The 23,760-nt window shown below is 41.1% G+C and overlaps 1 protein-coding gene across 3 annotated transcripts; it reads right to left on the minus strand.

Moving 5' to 3' along the window:
• Positions 1–4,083: 4,083 nt before the first annotated feature.
• LOC146653675 (uncharacterized) lies at positions 4,084–19,624 on the minus strand. 3 transcript variants are annotated; one of them, XM_085380035.1, is made up of 8 exons: positions 19,547–19,602; positions 17,775–18,614; positions 15,954–16,073; positions 15,609–15,697; positions 13,784–13,955; positions 13,573–13,707; positions 6,599–6,739; positions 4,084–6,456 (listed from the first exon to the last, which is right to left on the minus strand). In XM_085380035.1, the coding sequence occupies exon 8, from the start codon at positions 6,409–6,411 to the stop codon at positions 5,683–5,685; it is 729 nt and encodes a 242-aa protein (XP_085236161.1). In that variant the 5' UTR covers positions 6,412–6,456; positions 6,599–6,739; positions 13,573–13,707; positions 13,784–13,955; positions 15,609–15,697; positions 15,954–16,073; positions 17,775–18,614; positions 19,547–19,602; the 3' UTR covers positions 4,084–5,682. The 3 variants fall into 3 exon arrangements, with proteins under 3 accessions (XP_085236161.1, XP_085236159.1, XP_085236160.1); XM_085380033.1 differs by having other exon boundaries at positions 17,775–18,885; positions 19,547–19,600; XM_085380034.1 differs by lacking the exon at positions 17,775–18,614 and having other exon boundaries at positions 19,547–19,624.
• Positions 19,625–23,760: the final 4,136 nt, after the last annotated feature.

Raw genomic sequence — 23,760 nt, forward strand, 5'->3', positions numbered from 1 at the left:
AGTGAATACGGACAGCCAGTGATGTGTAAACTGTGTCTTGCCACAGGCGACTTTAAAGTCTGCCTTATCAGTGGGTTATACATATATGCTGAGGTCAAAGGAAAACTAAATATACACACACCAGCACTTTGGTGAATTAACTCGAGTCTTTGCTTTAATCTGTGCTAAGTACAGTAGGAGGTTTGGTAGTACATATGAAGATAAGTTCACACATGCACAGAAACATCAGAAGACACATGAAAGTATAGATATTTCTATTTTAGAAAAAAAAATCCATAAATTCTTTTTACATTTTGTTTTGCTTTGAATACTACAGATATTATTTGTCATATTATCGGTAGTGTTTGTAGTTGAATAGTGTTATATTATTATTATGTGTTAGGATTTGATCAATCCATGACGTGCACAAATGCATTCACAATGGTCTTTAAAAGCAAATACATTTTTTCTCTCTAACAGCTGCTGTATTTACTTTCCTCTTCAGTCCTTCCTGTACTTGGTCAACCTCCTCTCCTCTTCCCAGTCGGTGTGGCAACTGCTGGGCCGACAGTCTTTGGCCAACAAAAGCGAATACACCCTGAGGGAGATGCCAACCTCCATACCTGTAAGTGTTTTTCTTCTTCTTCTTTTCCACACACTGCAGTTTTTTTTGTCATCCATCTGAGGGCATGTTTGCACTTTTTATTTGGCCTCCAAACACCACCCACCCATTTGTTTTACTTCAAACGCATTCAAATAAACCCTCTCACACTGAGACTGATATACGTTCTCCACCTTACCCATTGTAAATTTCCACACAGTTTTCGTTTTGCACCCTATCCGGTGCATTCTTGTTCAAAGCCTCTCATTTTACTCCACAGGATTTGATTGACAGACTGATTGCCGTGAATTCGGATGGGAAGATTCATTCTCTCTTCCACTACGAAGAGAGTCACACATTCGGCCTAAGGTGGGATTCATTTTTTTTTTCATATTACTTAACATCAGTGGGGAAGTACACGATATCAGATTATCACCTGGTGACTGCACACACACTTCAGCCTCTGGCAATAGGAGACTGGCATGGTGACGTAATCGGCCTTAAAATGCGGCCTTTAAGGCTGCAGACCCTGAATTGGGATACAGCCTCTGAATCGCTGCATCTTGTAGCTGTGTCGTCTTAAATTGGTCATGTGATTTTGACGCGCCGGCGCGTCCGGCAACCCCAGAGGTTTAACTTAATATTTAAGTGTCTCTTGGTTTTAGACTAGTTGTTTAGTCTAATTTGATGTTTTAAACCAGAAAAGGAAGAAGAGGGCTTAGAATTACAGGTAAGAACTGCTCAGTGGTATGTGATAAACTGTAAATGTAAAGCTTACAGGTCAGTCCTCATGTTTTTAAATCAGATTTTGAGTCTGTACATGGCACATTATGCTTTTGCATGTTGTGAAATGTGCTGCAAAACAAACTGAGGTAAACTAACTGGTTTACTGTGATGGATTTAAAGTGCGTGTGACTGGTGCGCAGTGGCTGTGGTGCTCACGGTCAGAGTTCAGTCACAAAGAGGGTAACAGAGATGAATTTAAAGTTAAGGTGATGGTGCTTAGATTCATTCACAGACTGAAACCTTCACACCAACTTTATCCTGTGTCTCTTAGTTTTAGACTAGTTGTTTAGTCTATTTTGATGTTTTTAAACCATATAGTCAAGGAAAATAACTAAAGGGCACTTTGTGGATCAGTGAAGACAGACATACGGTACAGGGACGCAAAACGAACCTCTGTGCTCTGCTCTGTTTACTTTATTTCTGGGTTATGAATATTATGTAAAGGTAAATGTTGGTTATACTCCAAAGCATATACAGTACACACTGTGTATAAATGTTTTAACACCTAATTTTAGTGCAGTGTATTTCATGTAAGTTTGAACTTGACATTTTGTTTTCTGTTGTGGGTTGTTATAGCCTTCTACTCCAGTCGCTTCTGAAAGGGCCTGTTGGCTCAGTCAGCTGAACTGAAGCCTGCTCATGCTTCAATGTGGAGATCTGGTCTGTTAATAGTCTTGGTGAACTGAACCCTGGCGATTAAACTAGCCCTGGGGATAGGAATCAAAGCTGGTGATAACAACTGTGTATAGATGGTATAAAAGCACCATCTTGGTCTTTTGTAACCAGACATGACAAAAAAGACGTCCCTTTTTTGTCATGTCTGGTTACAAAAGACCAAGATCTGATTGTTCAACTAAAGAAAACACACACGCATTGGCTATTAAGTTTTAAATGATGATGAGATTGTATGTCTACTTTGGGAGCCATAAACATTATTAGACCAGTGCACATATTGGTAAATGGACTGGTTCTTATATAGCGCTTTTCTACTCTTCTGAGCACTCAAAGCGCTTTACACAACTTGTGCATTCACCCATTCACACCCATTCGCACAAGGACATTGTTCTAGGTGCTTTCTAAGTAACATTCACACACATTCATACTCCGATGGATGCATCGGAGAGCAATTTGGGGTTAATATCTTGCCCAAGGATATTTGGCATGCAGACTGGGGGAAGCCAGGAATCGAACCACCAATCTTCCGATCAGCAGATGACCTGCTCTACCGCCTGAGCTACAGCCACCCCCTTATTGTCTCTATTGTGCTCTGTCTTGGTTGTTGAGTTGACTAATGTGGAAATAAAATTTATCCAGCAGTAAACCTGAGTTTGCGGTGAGGGAAGCATCTTGTACAGTACAGCACTTTCCAGCAGGAACTTCGATAGAATGTAAAATAAAACATTTTGTGTATTTTAAAATGACATTCAGTGTGTTTTTGTTGTTGCTGCACTAATCAACCACTTACTACTAACTGCAATGGTAGTTTATTGGATTGGAAAGTGTGGCGATGCTCGCCACCTGGTCTCCCTTCTTGCTTGTTGGTGTGGGCAGGTCTCATTTGTAGGTGCTGAAGAGCTGCTGTGGCTCATTTCCATCAGTGGCACTGGCAATACCTGGGCTCATTCTGTCAGTGAGGTAGTTGAAAAACCCCAGTTGGGTAAAGCGTTTGGGGGTTTTTGTTAACAGACATGCTTATCTATTTAGTTGGTGTTATTTTTTTCAGCTAAATTTTTTAGTGCAATTAGCACTTTCAGCATCAATCCATAGCAATGTGTTGTATTTTTCACATTGTCTGTGTGTAAAATACATATGTAAGCATAGATTACACAAAGGATCCTGCACGCCAAGCTGGATACAAAAAGAAATCCCTGGAAACAATTCTTTCTGCGCTTAAGAGCAGCTTCCTATTGCAACGCTGGAGGATTTGTCACCATTACTGGATACGCTGCAGAAGCACAGCAAAGCAGTGACTGTGTGGAGTCGAAAACTATTACACCAACTACACTACACAGTCACCCACATTACCCCAATCACTGGCGTGTTTACACAACAGAGACGCTGAGTCTTTGTTACGGGCGCCAGCCACTGTGGCCTCGTTGTGTGGACACAGAGAGACCTTGCTGTGACTCGCGTCTTCCCTGCTGTGGATTTCTGGAAACCGCGCTTAAAGAAAGCACAAGACTTCTTTCGTAAAGTGTGCCTTCCTGAACTTGTTGGGAAATACTTCTCGAAACAACGTGCTGCTCTAAATAGCCTGTAATGTTTCATGTTGTGGTTAAAGATTGATGACAGCTGTGTGGTGCGATGTAAATAGTTTGCATTTCATTTTTATGTGATTGCTGTGTACATGTGAATAGATCTATAATAAAGAAAAACAAACAAATATACTATTCTTTTTTGTTTTATTAAAACAACTTCACACAAAGTACAACTATTTACAATGTACAGTACATCCAAAAGAACAGCTTTAAGAATACTCAACAGGAGCAAGTGTCATTTGGCCCTGGTTTGACAACAACACTGGGGCACATATTAACAAAAACACAGCAAACCTTAACGATCTTATCAAGAAGTGTTGTGTCTTCAGCCTCACATGATAAGAGTAATCAGACTGTGTGTAACATTTTGAACTTGTTGCGCAAACTACCTATTACTCGCTCAACATGAATTCTCAGGTGGGCAATTGCTCTCGTTTGTTCAACGTCCCTTGCATCAAGTTGACAGTAGCCTTTTGTGAAAGCTGGAATCTTGACCTCCGCACACATCATTCCTACAGCATCTCTGATGTCAAAGCCTCTGTCAGCCAATACTACGTCCCCTGGTAACAGCTTTTGAAGAATGCCACATCTCTCTGTGATTTGTTTATCTGATGCACGACTAGGGCTGGGCCATATTATACCGTTCACGGTAATACCGGTATAATGTTAGGCAACGATAGGAAAATGAAATATCGCGATAGAATGGGAGTAAAACGCGCATGCGCAGTGCCTTTGTTTTCATATGCACATGGCCGATTGTTGAGTGAAACAGATGAACCAGAATTGGTTTGTAAAAATGGTGCAACTTCAGTGATGTGGAACTGGTTTGGTGTTTGTCTGTCAGATACACGACAAAGCACATTTTTTTGCAGAACATGCAAGCGGTCGTCGTTATTGTCGTATTTGTCGGACTAAGATGCTCTTAAATCTGGGAGTAATCTGGGTCCTAAACTCCGTATGCTTCAGGTCAAACAACACTGCAGCATCACAGAGTTAAAAACTGTCTAAATTCTTTCATCTTTAATAAAACGATCAGCATTGCTGCTTTACCAGGTGTAACTATAAAGTTTAACTTCCAGGCATCCATGAAAACAAAAGTTATTACATTTAATGGAGTTAGAAGTTAGCAGGAAGCTAGCGGAAGTTAGCTCGCTAGTTTCGCTAGTTACCTAAGCATGATATTGCATGTTCTGACTGAGAGATTTCTGAAAAAAATCAAACGTACAGCTCTGCTATCACTTCCAACATAAATGAAGACAGGAAACTAAACAGCAGTGACGTTTGTAGGGTTACTGAAGTTGGGCTAGCTGGTATATAATGATGTGCTACGTGATCGCTAGCGACACAGCTATGTTAGCATAACATAAACAGTGAAGCTGGAGGATGAACACTAACACTTTTCCACTTATAAAAGTTAACGTGAAGGTTCTTCATGGTTAGAGACAAATGCAATCGCATGGCAGGATACTGTAAACGGACCAAACTTCAGTCAGGAGAACAACTGAGATAATCTATCCACAATACCAGGTTAGTCATTAATATACTGCAACAACATGGGAATAGAGCAGCTGCCAGAGAATTCAACATTAATGAATCAATGGTACAGAAGTGGAGGAAGCAAGAAGAATGAGTTTAATAAAGTTTGATTTATCTGACTGCCTTGTTTCGCTTAATGTGCCTTATAATCCCGTGCACCTTATGGTCCGAAAAATGCGTACTGCACACTGCAGTTTAATGTTGCAAAGCACCTCTTTTTAACTTCAGTGGATATTATACATGGTTATTCTCAGGATATGTCAGCCCATTTCTACTGGAAATGCCTTTTGGTTAAACTTTCAGCAAGGAATTTGCATTTGCACTGTTACATTTTTATAAAGCTTTAATGTACATAAAAACCAGCTTCTTGTTTAAGTGAAAATAAATGGAAGGTTGTCTTTTTGCGCTAGTAATGTTGTGGAGTTGTATTTTGTCTCGCATCAATTATATCGTCGGTTATATCGTTATCGCAAATTTTCAAATATATATCGTGATAAATATTTTTGGCCATATCGCCCTGCTCTATGCACGACCCCCCCATCCCCTGGAAATGAAAGAAATAGCTCCATGGGGTGTAATCCCGATGAGGTATTTTATGGTCTGTGTACCCTTGTAATGAGAGTATGTTTGTGCGCGTGCCTTTAAATTAGATGGTCTTTCTGTTCGAATCTCAAAACAGTCAACAATGATGGCTACTCGTTTTCCAAAAGTTTCAGTAAACTGTGGAGGCATTGTCGCCTGCAGACAGTGCCTCTCAGGCCAGTGCACCAGTGCTCCTAAGTGGGCATACAAAACATCAATGGTATCGGTGAAGACAGAAGACAGTGTTTTGTGCGACACATGGAATAGATGACAAAGATGCTGGACTGGAAGATCAAGTCTCAGACGCATTAGTGTGAGTAAGAGCATTTGGAAACCTGTCAGTTTCTTCGATATTGGCAGGAAATCTTTGACAGTGTTGAAGAGGGACATCAAGACAGCATAACAATGTAGTCCAGTGTAATATCTTACTTTTTCGGTATCGTCCTTTAAGAAAGTTTCATTCAGCTCTGTCTTTTGCAACTGTGCTCGAAGCAGTCTGTTCTCCTCCAACAGCCGGTTTATTTCTGCTCTGCCCTGTTGACTGCACACACAGTCCTTCGTCTGCCCTTCAGCTTCCGTGACGCTGTCACTCCCATCACCACTGTCCACATTTGCAGCTGGTACGTCAACCTCCACTTGTCCAACACAACTGCTGTCCACTGCCTCCATGACATGGTTGTTGTTCTTCTGTCAGACCTTCATCGATCATCAAGCCTGTAAGATAAAAAATAGTGCATAGACTTAAGGTTAATGTACACCAATATTCCAATGACAGGTGTGTGATTCATCTTTAAGTTATGTGCGGATTAGTGTACCATAAGAGCAATTTAGTATGTTTTCAGAGGGGGGTGTTTACCTGCAATGGGTGCTCTTTTTCGCTTCCGTTGCATACGCCTTGCGTGCCGGTCCGAGTCTGACACAGGTTTGTCGTCGTGCCCCATGTGCAGTGTTGGTGCCCAGTCTGGATTTGTTACATCCATTTCATATGCTGGTTTGCCTGCAATAATGCCAAATCAAAAGCTACTCAGTCGACATGACGTGGTTCTGCAGCATCACACATTAGCATGTTTTATCTCATTATCTATGACCGCAGCGCATTGAAAAAAAAAACACTAAAAGCCTTTTAGTTTGGTCCTTTTACAGCATCCTGCCATGCGATTACATTTGTTCCTGACCACCGAGAACACTCACGTTAACTTTTATCGAGTGGAAAAAAAGTTAGCGTGTTTATATTGTGCTAACATAGCTGTGTCGCTAGCGGTCACGTAGCACATCATTATATACCAGCTAGCCCAACTTCAGTAACCCTACAAATCAATCAATCTTTATTTATAAAGCACTTTTCATACAGAAAAAATGTAGCACAAAGTGCTTTACATAGTTAAAAGCAGCCCACCCCACCCTCCAACTCACTCCCCACACTCTCAATACACATATATCCCCCCACCCCCACCCACACACACATACACACACGCGCACACTTAAAGAGTAAAAATTGGGCTGGGCTTGCATGAGCCAAGTGAGGAAACATTATAACAGAGAGCCGTCTGCACCGGGAGCCGGTCACAGACCGCAGCCTCCGGGCTGGGCACACAGCAGGAGGGAGGCCAAGGAGCCCCCCAACCAGGCTGAGAGGACCCCAGAGACCAGCAGCCACGGTCAATAACAGCCCCGGTGCAGAGAGCGCCCTCCAAGGAAACACTGGAGATATGACGCAATACGATATATACAGGGTAAAATGATAAAATAAATAAGAACAGGATACAATATAAATATAAATATAAATAGAGTAAGAAGATTAAAAAATGAATAAGAATAAAATCAAAAAATATTAGGTAAATCCTAAATTAATAATAGAATAACAGGATAGAATAAATAAGCATAAAAAATAAATAAACGCTAAGTAAAAGCTAAATTAAAAAGGTGGGTCTTGAGCCTGTTCTTAAAAACATGTACGTTCTCTGCGGCCCTGAGCTCCTCCGGCAGGCTGTTCCACAGACGAGGACCATACCACTGAAAAGCTGCCTCTCCGTGAGTATGTGTCCTGACTTTAGGGACAATCAAAAGGCCAGCACCAGAGGACCTCAGGGTCCGCGAGGGTTCGTATGGTAAAAGCAGATCTGAGAGATAAGAAGGCCCAAGACCATTAAGACATTTAAAAACCAATAAAAGAACTTTAAAATCGATCCTGAAACACACGGGGAGCCAGTGCAGCGATTCTAAAACCGGTGTAATGTGGGCCCGCCCTCTGGTCTTCGTCAGCACACGAGCTGCCGAGTTTTGCAAGAGTTGTAAAGTTGAAATATTCTTCTTAGTAAGACCAGAGAGCAGGGCATTACAGTAATCAATGCGACTGGTAATAAAAGCATGCATCAGCATCTCCGTGTTGGCCCGAGAGAGAATAGGGCGAACTCTGGCTATATTTTTTAGATGATAAAATCCAGTTTTGGTTACATGTTTAACATGTGGGATAAAACCAAGCTCAGAGTCAAAAATAACACCCAGGTTTTTCACTTGTAGCGAAGGACATAGTGAAAATGCCTCTAATTTAGACAAGAGTTTCTCTCTCTGAGCCTCAGGACCGACAATTAAAACTTCAGTTTTGTCCTGGTTAAGCTGTAAAAAGTTTTCTGCCATCCAAGATCTTATATCCAAGATACAGTTAAAAAGGGCATCCATTGGTCTGGTGTCATCAGGAGACACGGAGATGTACAGCTGCGTGTCATCAGCGTAACTGTGGAAGTTCACTCCATGCCTCCTGATGACACTGCCGAGAGGGAGCATATACAAATTAAAAAGTACAGGGCCTAGAACCGACCCTTGAGGCACACCACATGTCATTTTATGGATCTTAGAGGAGCATGTATCCATACTCACCATAAAAGATCTGTCAGAGAGATAGGAAGTGAACCAGTTGTGTACAGCACCAGAGAGGCCCACCATGTGTTTTAGTCTGTTTAAAAGAATAGCGTGGTCTACTGTATCAAAGGCTGCGCTTAGATCCAGCAGCACCAGGACTGAGAGCTTTTGGGCGTCCCAGTTACATCTAAGATCATTTAAAACCTTTAGGAGAGCCGTCTCTGTGCTGTGGTTCACCCTAAATCCAGACTGGAATATCTCCAGGATCTGTCTATCATTGAGAAAATCAGTAATCTGAGTAAAAACAAGTTTTTCTAAGACTTTACTTAAAAATGGTAAGTTGGATACAGGTCTGTAGTTATTAAAATCATTACAATCCAAATTGCTCTTCTTCAGAAGGGGCCTCACCACCGCCGTTTTAAAGGCAGCAGGGAAGACACCCAACTGAAGAGAGCAATTCATCATGTATAAAAGCTCAGCCTCAAAAAATCCATAAAGTGTTTTAAAGAGTGAAGAGGGGATTGGATCTAAAAGACATGTGGTGGGTCTCACTGTGGAGAAAACCTTCTGAAAGTTCTCAGCATTAACCAGGACAAAGCTGTCCAGTGTCTCCTCAGGTACAATCGAGCCCTCAGATGTGTTTACAATCATATCGCGATTAGATAAAATATCAGATCTGATGGCGCTGATCTTTCCCCTGAAGTGGTCTGCAAACTGCTCACAGAGCGAGTCTGTGGGGGTTCTTTGGGAGCTTTTAAAATCAGGGTTAAATAAATGATCTATGGTGGAAAAGAGGACCTTGGGATTATTTTTGTTAATACTGATTATTTTGGCGAAGTATGAATTTCTTGACTTCCTTAATGTATTATTGTACATTTTAAGTTGCTCGGAAAATATTTGATGGTTGATATTATTTTTATTTTTCCTCCATCTCCTTTCTGCTGCCCTGCAATTTCTTTTGAGTTTTTTGACTTCTTCGTTTCTCCAGGGTGATGCATGTTTTACGTTAATCTTTTTGGTGGTGAGTGGAGCAACGGAGTCAAGGCTTTTCTTCAGTTTGCTGTTAAAATAACTAAAAATCAAATCGCAAGGTGCAGGTAAAATCACAGGGGGGCATTTGACTAAAACCCTGGTAAAATTTGCAGCCACTGTCACTGCTGTTTAGTTTTCTGTCTTCATTTATGTTGGAAGTGATAAGAAAGCTGTACGTTTTAATTTGTTTCCAAAACCCCGCAGTCAGGACATGCTATATTGTATTTAGATAGAAGCTAGCGAGCTAACTTGCTGCTAACTTCTAACTCATATGTCATAAATTCCATTTTCATGGATGCCTGGATGTTTAACTCAGTTGTTACACCTGGTAGAGCAGAACGCTGATAATTTTATTAAAGATGAAAGACTTAAGACAGTGTTTTAACTCTCAGTAATGCCACAGTGATCATTTGATATATGGACCTGCAGCAGAGTTTAGGCCCAGACACGGCTAGTGACGTCAGACTGAACAATCGGATAGTGATATGAATTACTTTAGAACTCACCGGAGAGAAAATGCCGCGAGCAAACCAACAAAAAGCTGGGGATTGCACGGAACTCGATATCCGCTCGTCTCACCGCTGCAATCCATGCCTGGCGTCTTTGTTTGGTGATATCGGATACATGGGATCCCTCACGTTGCCGCCAGGATGGAAAACGATTAAAAGATTAATCCAGTTTCTTGCCTTCACGATCGTGAGATCTAACGTTGCAACCGACTACACACGTACCACCATAGCTGAAGCTGTATCCTTTGTCTGGCCTACTGTGATGGCGGCGGGGGGCGCATTCTAAAATGTCATGTGACAATCTGATTCATAAAGAGTGATGATGTCACAAGGACATGTGATGATGTCACAAGGACATGCCTTTGAGCCTTTGAAGTTTTTCTATAAATAGGGGTCAGGAGCAGCAAGTTTTAGTCAGTTTGTTCGCAGCCTTCAAACGTTCGACCAGAGCTATATTTGAAAGTATTTGTAAACCTCTTCAGAGTCACTGTGCACAGGATTAAAAATGTATCCACGAAAACGCCAACAAAGAATAAACAATCTTGCTGCCTCTCCTTCGAGGTCTGGCCGGCCACTCACTTCAAGAGGGAAGCCTGATATGACACGATCCATTGGTGCCTCATCAGTCCAAAGGACATTACAGGAAAACTCCGACCTACATGCAAAAATTAAACAAATTGAAGAAGAGAAGCTTCAACTGGAGGAGAAGTGCAGACAATTGGAAGCACGAAATCAAGAGCTGGAAAAACAACAGCAACGCCAGCCTTACACAAAAATTATTAGTGAGGCCTGGGAAGGAAAGTTTGGTGAAGCACGACAGAAGATTTTGTTCCTGATGAAGGAAAACAAGACAAAGAGTGCTGAATTAAAAGAAACGTCTGCCCAGCTTCAACGCGCGAATGCTACTATTGGGGAGATGCAAAGGGATCTCCAAAACATGGAGCAAAAGAATCAGGCGCTCCAAGGAACGCTTGATGAAGCTATGGAACAAACTGCACAAATCCTCGGACAGAAAAAGGAAGGGGTCACACAAATGCAGGACCAACTCAAAGGCATAAAGAAAAAATACGAAGTGCTGAAAGTCAGGCTGGATGAAACAGAGTGCAAAAATAAAGAGCTTCTTCAAGAGAAAGAGCAACAGGAAGAAGAAAAAAAACGTATTCTCCAGGACTCAGACAACTTGAAGTGTGAAAACGCTGAAATGCTTGCACAAAAGCAGCAACAAGAGAAAATAAATAAAGACCTGCAGCGTAAGCTTCAAGAAATCACAAGAAGAAATGAGCAGTTAGAAAAGATGCACGAGGAAAAACAACAGCAAAATACAGACAAGTGCAATCTATTAAAAGAAATGGAGCAAAGATGCCAGAAACTTGAGAAGGAAGTTGAAGAAACAACCGATCAGTTGAGAACCCTCATCCTAGAGAAAAAAGTGGTCGTGGAAAAGCTCATGGAAAAGAAGAAAAAACGTTTCCGCTTCTTCTGGAGGAGGGACACTCCTGCTTTTTCTACTTTTTCTATTTTTTCTACTGCTGACGTCACCTCGTCTCCCTCCACCTCTGTTCCATCTTAATTTTCACCTCTCCTCTCCCCTTCTCTCCTAACACTTCTTCCCTCTCTCCTTCATCTTTTTTCACCCCAACCAGTCCCGGCAGTTGACTGCCCCTCGTGAGCCTGGTTCTGCCGGAAGTTTCTGCCCGTTTAAAGGCAGTTTTTCTTCCCCACTGTCGCCTAGTGCTTGCTCAGAGGGGATTGTTGGGGTTTTCTCTTTTCATTTTTTTTTCCCTTCTTATTACCATTTTCCTTTATTTACCGATTTGTTTTGTTTACTTTTCTTTTACGTTGTTTCTTTATTTACTTGTTTAACTTTTTTTCAACTTATGTAATAAACTAATAAACCAATTGAATTTATCCTCTGCGTATTTTACATCTAATCTTTAAAGAATATTTCCAAAACATTTTCAAACATCACGATCTGTCTTTTGTTTGCTTGTTAAAACCCCGTAAATGGTGAAGTAAAAACCCTGTGATATGGTTTAAAACATCAAAATAGACTAAACAACTAGTCTAAAACTAAGAGACACAGGATAAAGTTGGTGTGAAGGTTTCAGTCTGTGAATGAATCTAAGCACCATCACCTTAACTTTAAATTCATCTCTGTTACCCTCTTTGTGACTGAACTCTGTGAGCACCACAGCCACTGCGCACCAGTCACACGCACTTTAAATCCATCACAGTAAACCAGTTAGTTTACCTCAGTTTGTTTTGCAGCACATTTCACAACATGCAAAAGCATAATGTGCCATGTACAGACTCAAAATCTGATTTAAAAACATGAGGACTGACCTGTAAGCTTTACATTTACAGTTTATCACATACCACTGAGCAGTTCTTACCTGTAATTCTAAGCCCTCTTCTTCCTTTTCTGGTTTAAAACATCAAATTAGACTAAACAACTAGTCTAAAACCAAGAGACACTTAAATATTAAGTTAAACCTCTGGGGTTGCCGGACGCGTCGGCGCGTCAAAATCACATGACCAATTTAAGACGACACAGCTACAAGATGCAGCGATTCAGAGGCTGTATCCCAATTCAGGGTCTGCAGCCTTAAAGGCCACATTTTAAGGCCGATTACGTCACAGCGACGCGACAAAGGTCTAAAAATAAATGTTTGTTTCAGTTCTATGAAGTTCTATGAGTATTTTGGATTAGTAGCACTGCTGTGTTTGTTGCATCATATTGCTGTAATTGTTTATATGCTTTATATATTCTGAGGTAAGTTGATCTATAGTGTTACATCATATTCTATAAGGATGTCTGTGAAGGTTCTCAGTCATCCAGGTCATCGTAGTCAAAGGAGCTTGCAAAGAAAAGCGTCTGGACTTCTTTAAGTGATGTGTTACATCATATTCTATAAGGATGTTATGTGTTTGTGTACTTTCTGCCCAGTTTGACCCATTTAGCAGAAGTCAGCTTGGTTCCACTTGCCTCTTACCCGTGATTTCAGTGGAAATTTCAAATTCAGGATCTGACACACACTGTTTCATGTCCTACACAGTTCTTGCAAGTTCATAGAAATTTCTGTTCAATTAGAACCAAATATTTGAGTTGATGGTTGAAATTGTTGTTGTAATTTGTGTTTTAAATATTTTTAGATTGATGTTTTGTTTCCTTTACAATATTGTAAAGGAAACAAAACATCAATCTAAAAATTGTCCTCTTTTTTATTTTTTTATTTGGGCTTCTTAAATTTATTTTGGGCTACCAAAAACTGAAGAGTGCCTGCCCGAAGGGCTACCAGGGATTTTGAAATTTTGCGAGCCCTGCTTATGCAAGGTAAGTTTCATGTTGGACTCATGGTTCTTTGTTAGTCCAGTTTAGGATGACGTATGTATCATATCAAATATATGTCATATCAAAACAACCCCACACCTGCAGTTGTTTCAGTTTTTCACAGGTGTTTCCTGTCAGCTGGTCAACCTCACTCAGGTGGACATCCATATCAGCCAACCAAACGACAAGCTCCTCCCTTTGTGCTTCAAATCCCTCCCACTCTGAGACAAGGAGCTGAGAGAGAAAACAAGGGTCAATTATAAAGAAGAGAGAAAAGTGAAACCCTCCTGAGAAGGTCTGACTCGCATACCTGCAGTCGACCTATGATTGGCGTTCACGTCATCCCAGCGGCGGCCGCACTCCCTCGCCAATGCCAGCAGCCAAGTCTGCAGGGTGCCCTGGAAGAGCAGAGTTAATGTTCGACTCCTCCTGGTCAGGCTCTCCAGCTGGATGAGCCGAGGTCTCCCCTCTCGCCGCCGCCTCTGAACACACAAACACAAATTGCATGTGAAGCAGGAGGTGCAGATTCTTTTTGCTATTGTTTTCTAAATCCAGGCTTGATCACGTGGAGGTATTTGGAAAACTTTTTTTGGCCAGCGGACGACTGTTGTCTCGCAGAAAGTCAAATCAAATGTATGCGATACACAATCAATTCACAAGAACACATTAAAACAGAAGGTGCCTGATTTCAACTCAATTCTGCATCAAAACAGGGTAACAGAATTAAAACGAGTGTTTGCAGCAAATGTGAGCACAAAGCCTCACTTTGTACAAGCCTGCTATTAAAGTTCTCCTCTATGCAGACAACCTTCCTGTTTTCAAGGCACAACTTGGATCTGCTGCACAAATCTTATGGATACACGCTAAATGAAACAGTAGTGTGCACGACTCCAGATTCTGATCCCTCGTCCTAATATGGTCCTAAAAGGCTCACAAAAAACAACATAGCGATAGCAATAAAGCAAATGTTGAGGCTTCTAAATACAAAGTCCATAAACCAATGGCTGACATGGGTTTTATCATAAGGGTGATAAATATACAACATATGTTCTTAAGACTAAAAGTATAATACAGATTTTAGTCTGAGAGATCTGATGTTCATTTACCTGCAGATGCACTATACGTGCCTGCTCCGTGGTTTTCCACAACATTTTGCACATCACTATTTAATACAGGAAGTAGGTAGGTGAACTAAAACAAGTCATCTTTCTTTGTGAGAGGACAATATTAATGAAATAAACCTCAATGACATCATAGGGATCCCTAAAGATGCTCCTGCTGCTTTTCTTCCTCCTCATCCTAAACTTCCTTCTCCTCGACTTTCATCCAATTGTACTTCAATCTACTTGTGTTTCTCCCCCTCCTCTTCCTCATTTTGTTGGAGCTGTGAACAGAATTAGTGTGAATCTGAATTAATTTGTGCAAAAAAGTAAAATCTACAGCTTTTCAGTCAGAGGTGGTCTTTTGATTTAAGCCGGGTAGAGTAGATTTATGTGTTGATGCTGCCTGCTTCATCTCTGCGACTGGCTGCTGAGTGATATTTACACCCCGGCTGGATTACAAACTTTAACCACGTGCTGCACTTTGGCCCAGCGTTGATACCTCTTGTTAGTATAATGAACTCTTCTTGGCTTAATGTATGATGTTGGATAAATGAAATGTACAAAGAAAATTTAACTATATTACAAAAGGACATCTATCTTGGTAACATCAAATGACCGGAGCATAACTTGTTAACTAGTCTGAAAATAAGTTATACAGGAACAGTCACAGACACACCTTCTCATGTGTCACATTTCTATTCATTCAAAACACTTATGCATTGCTGTATTTTATACGGCTCTCACAGAATGCAAAGTACAGGCTGATGTGAGTATTTACACACACACACACACACACACACACACACACACACACACACACACACACACACACACACACACACCAGCTTATTTCTCTCTTATCCAGAGAAATCCTTTCATCAGCCTTTCAATGCTGGGTAATCAAAGTATAAAGAACCATGCCAGTCTCCTATTGCCAGAGGCTGAAGTGTGTGTGCAGTCACCAGGTGATAATCTGATATCGTGTACTTCCCCACTGATGTTAAGTAATATGAAAAAAAAAATGAATCCCACCTTAGGCCGAATGTGTGACTCTCTTCGTAGTGGAAGAGAGAATGAATCTTCCCATCCGAATTCACGGCAATCAGTCTGTCAATCAAATCCTGTGGAGTAAAATGAGAGGCTTTGAACAAGAATGCACCGGATAGGGTGCAAAACGAAAACTGTGTGGAAATTTACAATGGGTAAGGTGGAGAACGTATATCAGTCTCAGTGTGAGGGGGTTTATTTGAATGCGTTTGAAGTAAAACAAATGGGTGGGTGGTGTTTGGAGGCCAAATAAAAAGTGCAAACATGCCCTCAGATGGATGACAAAAAAAACTGCAGTGTGTGGAAAAGAAGAAGAAGAAAAACACTTACAGGTATGGAGGTTGGCATCTCCCTCAGGGTGTATTCGCTTTTGTTGGCCAAAGACTGTCGGCCCAGCAGTTGCCACACCGACTGGGAAGAGGAGAGGAGGTTGACCAAGTACAGGAAGGACTGAAGAGGAAAGTAAATACAGCAGCTGTTAGAGAGAAAAAATGTATTTGCTTTTAAAGACCATTGTGAATGCATTTGTGCACGTCATGGATTGATCAAATCCTAACACATAATAATAATATAACACTATTCAACTACAAACACTACCGATAATATGACAAATAATATCTGTAGTATTCAAAGCAAAACAAAATGTAAAAAGAATTTATGATTGCAAAGATAAAACATGGTTTACCACACTCTCAAAACTGAATAAGACATATTCTGAGCAGAGTGGTTGAGCAGAAACCTATTGCAGCCTGAAGAATATTAAACTAGAGGAAAGCTCCCTGCATTTTTCACTGGGTCTGGTAGAACAGGGAAAACATATCATCAAAAGCATCAAAGGAAAAAAAGAGAGACACTTGCACAAACGAGCTACAACTTAGATTATATTAAACAGCTTCAAAGAAACGTAAAGAAAAAAACAAGATACGATGGATTTTTTTTTCTAAAATAGAAATATCTATACTTTCATGTGTCTTCTGATGTTTCTGTGCATGTGTGAACTTATCTTCATATGTACTACCAAACCTCCTACTGTACTTAGCACAGATTAAAGCAAAGACTCGAGTTAATTCACCAAAGTGCTGGTGTGTGTATATTTAGTTTTCCTTTGACCTCAGCATATATGTATAACCCACTGATAAGGCAGACTTTAAAGTCGCCTGTGGCAGGACACAGTTTACACATCACTGGCTGTCCGTATTCACTTGGCTAGTCTTTGCACCCAGGTAAAACATTTATCCACAAGATGGCGGCAAAACAAAGACTGTCTTGGCTGACCTAAGCAGCATGTCCCCTTTGCTGCAAGTCATTGGCCTGCTCATGTTCAACTCATGTCCTCTGTCTCTATTGAATAAAAAAAATTGAATAAAAAAATCTATTTTCATATTGTGTTTGGAAGAAGAGAAATAAGAAAAACTCCAAAGTTTCTTATTACATGATTAAAATCTTTTTAAAAGATCACAAGGAGAAATTTTGCAGGATAACTGTGTTCTTTCAGAGGAAAAATACTTTTAAAGAGCAGCTGTGCTCAGAGTGCAGAAAGAGTGAAGTCTCGTTGTTTATCACTGGTTTATTATTACTAGAAAAAGCATCATGTTTTCGTGAAATGAGTGACCTGACTTGAGTCAGTAAGCTGGAATGAAAAGCTGTTGATTTCTTTCATTTTTAAGAAAATGTGCTGAAGAGTTACAGCGAGGCATGTAAAAATAAGAGTAAATAAACAGGCTTATTTCCAATATCTAATAACCAGATGCACTCATTTGTCTATCCAGGTATGCTTTTACTGCATTTGCAGCGTGTTTGGCATCATTTTCCTGCTGAAACATGAAGCTGTTGCCAATCAGATGTTTTCTAAATTGTATTGCATGGTGGATCAAAATCTGATGGTACTTTTCTTTTTTCATAACTCCATAATTTTCCATTATTCAAATATGGATTCATCATCCGTAAAGCATGTTGCCACTGATTTTTAGTGCAGTTCTTGTGCAATTTGGCATTTGTTTTTGTTTTTTTTTCTTATTTCTCATTGGCATGACTTTCAAATGCTTTAATCTGTTGTAGATATTTTTAGATGTTCAGCGTCTTCTTCTTCTTCTTGATGCAACTTTTCAAGGGTGATAACTGCCATTTCCTGTTTTGAATTTTGCAGTTCACCTGTGTCTCTGTGTCTCTCTCTCTGGTCAAAGTGGGCGCCTGACCCCGGGTCTCTCCTTTTATGGTTTGAAAAGGTCAGACTGACTCCAGCATGCACAACAAAAGTAGTGTGGGAACTGTCCAAAGTGTTGAAATGTACGTGTTACAGGTACCGGGTGGCAGCACCTGTAGACAGCTATATATGTGTCCTGTAAACAGGAAAGAAATGATCAGACAGGGAGACGTGGATTGCCGTTTCCTGAATACTCCGCCATTATTTATTCAAATTCACAATTATGCACTCCTTTCATTACTTTTACAGTATTACAACTGTGTATTTACTTATTCTTAACATAGCTCACACACACATTCTCCATATGTGTTACCAACTGTTACAATCTAGACTAAAGGGAATTAACACATTCCAAATCTAATAAACATGACCAATTTTCTTGTAAGACTTGGTTCAAAATGGTTGGTTGGTTGGTTCAAAATGGTTGGTTCAAACCCAAGACTTTGTGGACTGGTGCCAGCTGAACTACCTCCAGATCAACGCCAGTAGAACCAAGGAACTAGTGGTAGACTTCCGCAGGCACAAGCATTCTCCACTGCAACCACTGAACATCCAAGGTATGGACATTGAGGCTGTGGACAGCTACAGGTACCTTGGTGTTCATCTGAACAATAGACTGGACTGGACTCATAACTCAGACGCCCTCTACAGGAAAGGGCAGAGCAGGCTGTACCTGCTGCGGAGACTCAGGTCGTTTGGGGTGGAGGGCCCACTCCTGAAGACCTTCTATGACTCTGTGGTGGCTTCTGCTATCTTTTATGGTGTGGTCTGCTGGGGCGGCAGCATCTCTGCTGGGGACAGGAAGAGACTGAACAGGGTGATCCGAAGGGCCAGCTCTGTTCTAGGATGCCCTCTGGACCCAGTGGAGGTGGTGAGTGACAGGAGAATGGTGGCTAAGCTGTCATCCCTGATGGACAACATCTCCCACCCCATGCAGCAGACTGTGACAGCACTGAGCAGCTCCTTCAGTGGGAGACTGCGGCACCCGCGGTGTGGGACGGAGAGATTTCGCAGGTCTTTCCTCCCCACTGCTGTCAGACTCCATAATAAAGACTTTAACTGATCAAGCACACACATCCATACATATGCAATAATACTAAGTGCAATAATCCTTTCTGTCATCGTTGTATTTTTACTCAGTTGTATATAGCATTTATATTTGTATTCTATTTTTATCTTATTGTATATTTATTTTATTCTACTGTATATAGTATTTTATTTTATTCTATTCTGTACAGTTGTGTACTGTATTTATTCTTATTGTATCCTAATTTTTGCTTCATAACTTTTGCACTGTCCACTTCCTGCTGTGACAAAACAAATTTCCCACGTGTGGGACTAATAAAGGTTATCTTATCTTAAAATGAATTCCAACAGGACAAATCTATAAATCTCAAATAGCTTGAAAGAATGGTGTAATCAGCACCATCTTGACATGTGCACTGAATTCACGGAAACACTTTATGGCAGAAACAAGATACTAAAACAATACAGAATAACGGTGGAGCCGATCACTAACATCACAGAGCATAGGAGGTGTGTGACCCAAACTAACATGCTAACCTTAGCATGCTGCTAAAGCCGTAAACAAATACTTACAAAAGTGTAATTTACTGTACGACACAATGTTGTACGCTTTCACTTTCCAACCGTAATGGTTAGTCTATGCTATATAATGGGTGTGATTGCTATTATATTCTATTTCGGGCACGATACGAACCTGTAAACAGGAAAGAAATGATCAGACAGGGAGACGTGGCTTGCCGTTTCCTGAATACTCCGCCATTATGAGAAAACAGCGCGGAGCATGCGCTTCAGGCTGCTAACAACAGGCCAAACCATGGTCTCACACTGCCACCTATTGGTATAAAAATGAAGCGTCCGCTACAAATATCCCAGGGTAGTTACCAAGTTTCCTGTTACAATTACTGTAGTTATTTAGGGCATTTCCAAATGGAAATATCACTTACATTGAAAGTGAAATTACTTAAATTAATTCACATAAATGTGATCACACATTGGTGGGTATCACATACGCCTTGAATTTGTTGGGAGAGAAATGTTGGTGGTTGTGCTGTAAGCATAAAAAGTAACAGTATTGTGTGTATTTTGTACATAACAGGTTTTACCTAAAAAAAACACTTAAAGCTGTACTGTTCAGTTACACTGCAAAGACATGACGAAGCAAGTGCACCACCCACCTAATCAGTGCTCAGCTTGTCTAAAGGTCAAAGGCTGAAACCTCTGCATTGATTTTGGTCCATCAGTAAACAATCTCACACAAACTCAGCAGCTGAAGTTATTCCATTTGGATTTCAGTTAATGAACTCAATGGCAATTTAGGATGACGGCACCTTTTAATTTGAGGAACAAGCGTAGGTGTATTAAGGGATTAGTCTGAAGTACTCATGAGCTTGTTGAAGTAGAGAGGAGTTTGAGTGTGAAAGTCATTTTTTGATCTCATAATGAAGTCAAATTTTTCCAGAAATGGGCTGTTTTAACAAAAGTGGGTCAGACAAATAAACTTTTGTGCTCTCTGTCATTTCTTTTGTTTTCCATGTGAATAGTGGGAATAAAGAAAGTGAAGTCTACACCCTGAGGTTTAAATATCCACCATTTACCCCACAACCTTTAAATACTTATAAGGAATTCTTAGAAAATAAAAAAAAACCCTGTACTATTTTCCCCCTTTTATCCCCTCTGACTGCTGTCAAATGATATTCTAGGATAATTGGTAGTAATGTATTTCCAATATGTATTTCTGTCTAGTTATCCATTAAAGATTAACTTCGTTATCAAGCACTGTTATTGACGGTTAGCCACGCCCACTAAAAGGATCAGCCAATACAAATGCGAGTAGATCCCCCTCACCCTCCTCCTCACGCACACACCCTTCCCGCTGATGACCGTGAAGAAGTTTCACCGGTTCACCCTCCGGCAATGGATTGACGATTCATGTAAATAAAACAGATCGGCGCAGCTTAATACATAAAGGGCTCAGACATGACTCCCATTGACACTAGAACAGATACACACAGAGCATTAGAACCTCAGTAGGGCATGGGACAGATAAGTAAACTTAGAGAAGTTATTAATCACCTTATGAGCATTGCATTATTGAAGGGATGAGACCTATACATGGGGATTTACTAAAAGCTGAGGTACTGATGATACTCAGGATCCCTGGTAACACAAAATGAGAAATTGAAACATCTGCTGTTTCTGACCCTGGTACACTGCTCTTGGGTATCCTCCTGACATGTATGTAACTGTGTGGGTGCAAATGTGTACATATGTGTAAATCTGTATGCAGATATGACAAATAATCTGTCTTTTATCAGATTATCTTCCTATATTGAAGCTAGAAGTAAGATGCTAGCTCTAAACGTGCAGCACTAAACTATCCACAGTGCTATAATTCTGTGTGTGTGCAATTTGTAGTTCTTTTCAAAAGGAAGAAAAATAAAAATGAATGCAGTGTGGAGGAGAAAGCAGCGAAGGATTCTGTCATAATCTTAACTGCATTGGCAAAGGGGGAGAAACAAATCGCTTAGCAGAGCTAAATTGCTAACTCTCCCAAAGAATGAACAAAAAACAGAAGAGAAAATCTAAATTATCCGATATTTTGGAGGGAAAGAGGTTAACGCCTCATCCCCAGCAAAAAATGAGCAAACCTCAAATTAGAAAAATGGGGCATAAATGATCTTTCCTGTGTGTGGCAGGGTCCAGTTTTCTGTGGATTGACATATTTAAAGTACTCAAATGCATTCTCTAGCAAAAACTGCAGAACTAAATTACTTTATTCTAGTTCTATTCTAGTTTCCTTCTCGTTTGGCTCTCAGCGAAGGTCGTCGCACTTTTCTCCTCTCCTCTCCCTTATCTTCCCTGCTTAGCTTCTTATGTCCTCGTCTTGTCTCGTGCTTTTATTAATAATAAATAATAATAAACTTTATTTATAAAGCACACTAAAAAACCAAGGGTATACCAAGGTGCTTGACAAAAATAAAATAGGAAAAGGGAGATGGGAGGGAAAAGAGGAAGGACCAGGCACGTATCAATTATAAAAACCTTGACAATCATAAGATATAAGTAGTTCACAAGCATAACGGATAAAAATGTACCAACGCACACCAAGTGTTAACTAGGTTGGAAAGGCAAGATTAAACAAATAAGTCTTCAGCCGTGATTTAAACAGTGGCATAGAGTCAGACGCCCGGATAGCGACAGGAAGGTTGTTCCATAAGACCGCTACAGCAGCTACAGCAAACGCGCCGTCACCGCGAGACTTCAGCCGAGAACGAGGTTGCTCCAAAAGAATTTGGGTAGCAGATCTAAGTGCTCGGACAGGAGTGTGTAACTTGAGAAGCTCATTGAGGTAGCTCGGCGCCAAGTTATTAATGGTTTTGTAGGTGAAAAGTAACATTTTAAATTGAATGCGGTATTTAATTGGAAGCCAGTGCAAGCCAGTGAGAACAGGAGTGATGGAAGAAAACTTCCATCTATTACAAAACTATTACTTTTCCCTGGAACACTCTCTCACAGTTTGTTCTCTAAAACCTAAAAGAGGAATTATGGATTGATCAACTGGTCTCTGAATGCAATTGACACCCCTTCAACGAGAACTCTGGGCTTGGGTGAGCCTGACTGCTGAAGATATCCACCTATTCGGAACCATGATAACAGGGTTCTTGCTGATCGGAGCTGGCTTGGCCCTGGCTTATCGAAGAATTAAGGAAGTGGAACCGGCAGTTCAAACCCCCACAAAGCTGCCCACTGGGATTAAAACGATGGGATGAGGCGCGAGTTTCTCGAAATGGGTCATTGAGTGCAACACGGATGAGATCTTGGAGAACCACACGGCTGCCGTGAATACTCAGAACAAGACCTCTGAGTGCAAACTGATTACATCTGGAGGGGCCAGCTCGGAATAACACCTCTGGGTGCAAATTGAACACATCTTGGGAAGTGCACCGCAGTTGTGAGTTCTCAGAACCTGCTCTTTGACCACAAGAATGACAACACCACGGAACGTAAGTTTGGATAACATCATAGGAAGCTCACGGCTCTCCAACGGCAGATTGAGAGACCAGTATTGGACTGTTAGAACAGCTTTGAAATTCTTATGAGCTGTTCGCACTAAAGTTAAAACCATCATCATTTCATGCAGCTACCCCTTCGGCGCCAGCTGTGGGCTCAAGGCTGGAGCTGAACAAAAACTCCCTGATAATGATTGTGTTTTGTCTGTTCCTGCCCATCCTATGCAAGGCCACCTGAGTTGGCTGGAAGACTGTTTACTTAGCCTGGCAGGGCGAAGGACAGTGTCTCAGCTTGACTCTGGACACACACACACACACACACATACACTTACACTGATAAGCACACACTCATCCCCCTCCCTTTCCAAACGCCTTCGATGCTTGTTTCCTGCGCGGGAACACGGCGGGTCTGTGTGCCGCGCTGGAATGGTAGCGCTGTGCAGGATGGCTGCTGTGTTCGCTTCAGATGACTCCTCACCCCCGACCCAACCCCGTGGCTTGTCATGTGTCTCACAATGTTGTGCTGTGGACATTTATGTGCTTTTGTGCAGAGGAGATTTTTTGTTTCCTGTTCCCATGCTGTCCTACCATGGAAGCACAGCATGAGTAGAGGTCTCTTTTTTCCCTCTTGTACTTTCCCACTGTAGTGTACAATTCAGTGTTTTTCTGTAACGCTACCGATCTCCGACTTGTATCCCCATGTAATGTCTGTGCTGTGTGTGTAAGGTCGGGGGGGGTTCCATTTCACTGCAGCACAACCTCCATGTGACGAATAAAGCTTTGATTGATTGAGTTACAGTGTGCAATGGTAGAGTTTGAAGCACTGAGGAGGGACATGCAGTCTGACCGGGCACTTGGCAACCAAGTACAAATTGGATTTCCGAAAAGGTCATTTTGG

Source organism: Rhamphochromis longiceps, linkage group LG14 (assembly GCF_057381845.1).
Source record: "Rhamphochromis longiceps isolate RC_006_pf linkage group LG14, R_longiceps_female_GT1.1, whole genome shotgun sequence".
NCBI classification, from domain to species: domain Eukaryota; kingdom Metazoa; phylum Chordata; class Actinopteri; order Cichliformes; family Cichlidae; genus Rhamphochromis; species Rhamphochromis longiceps.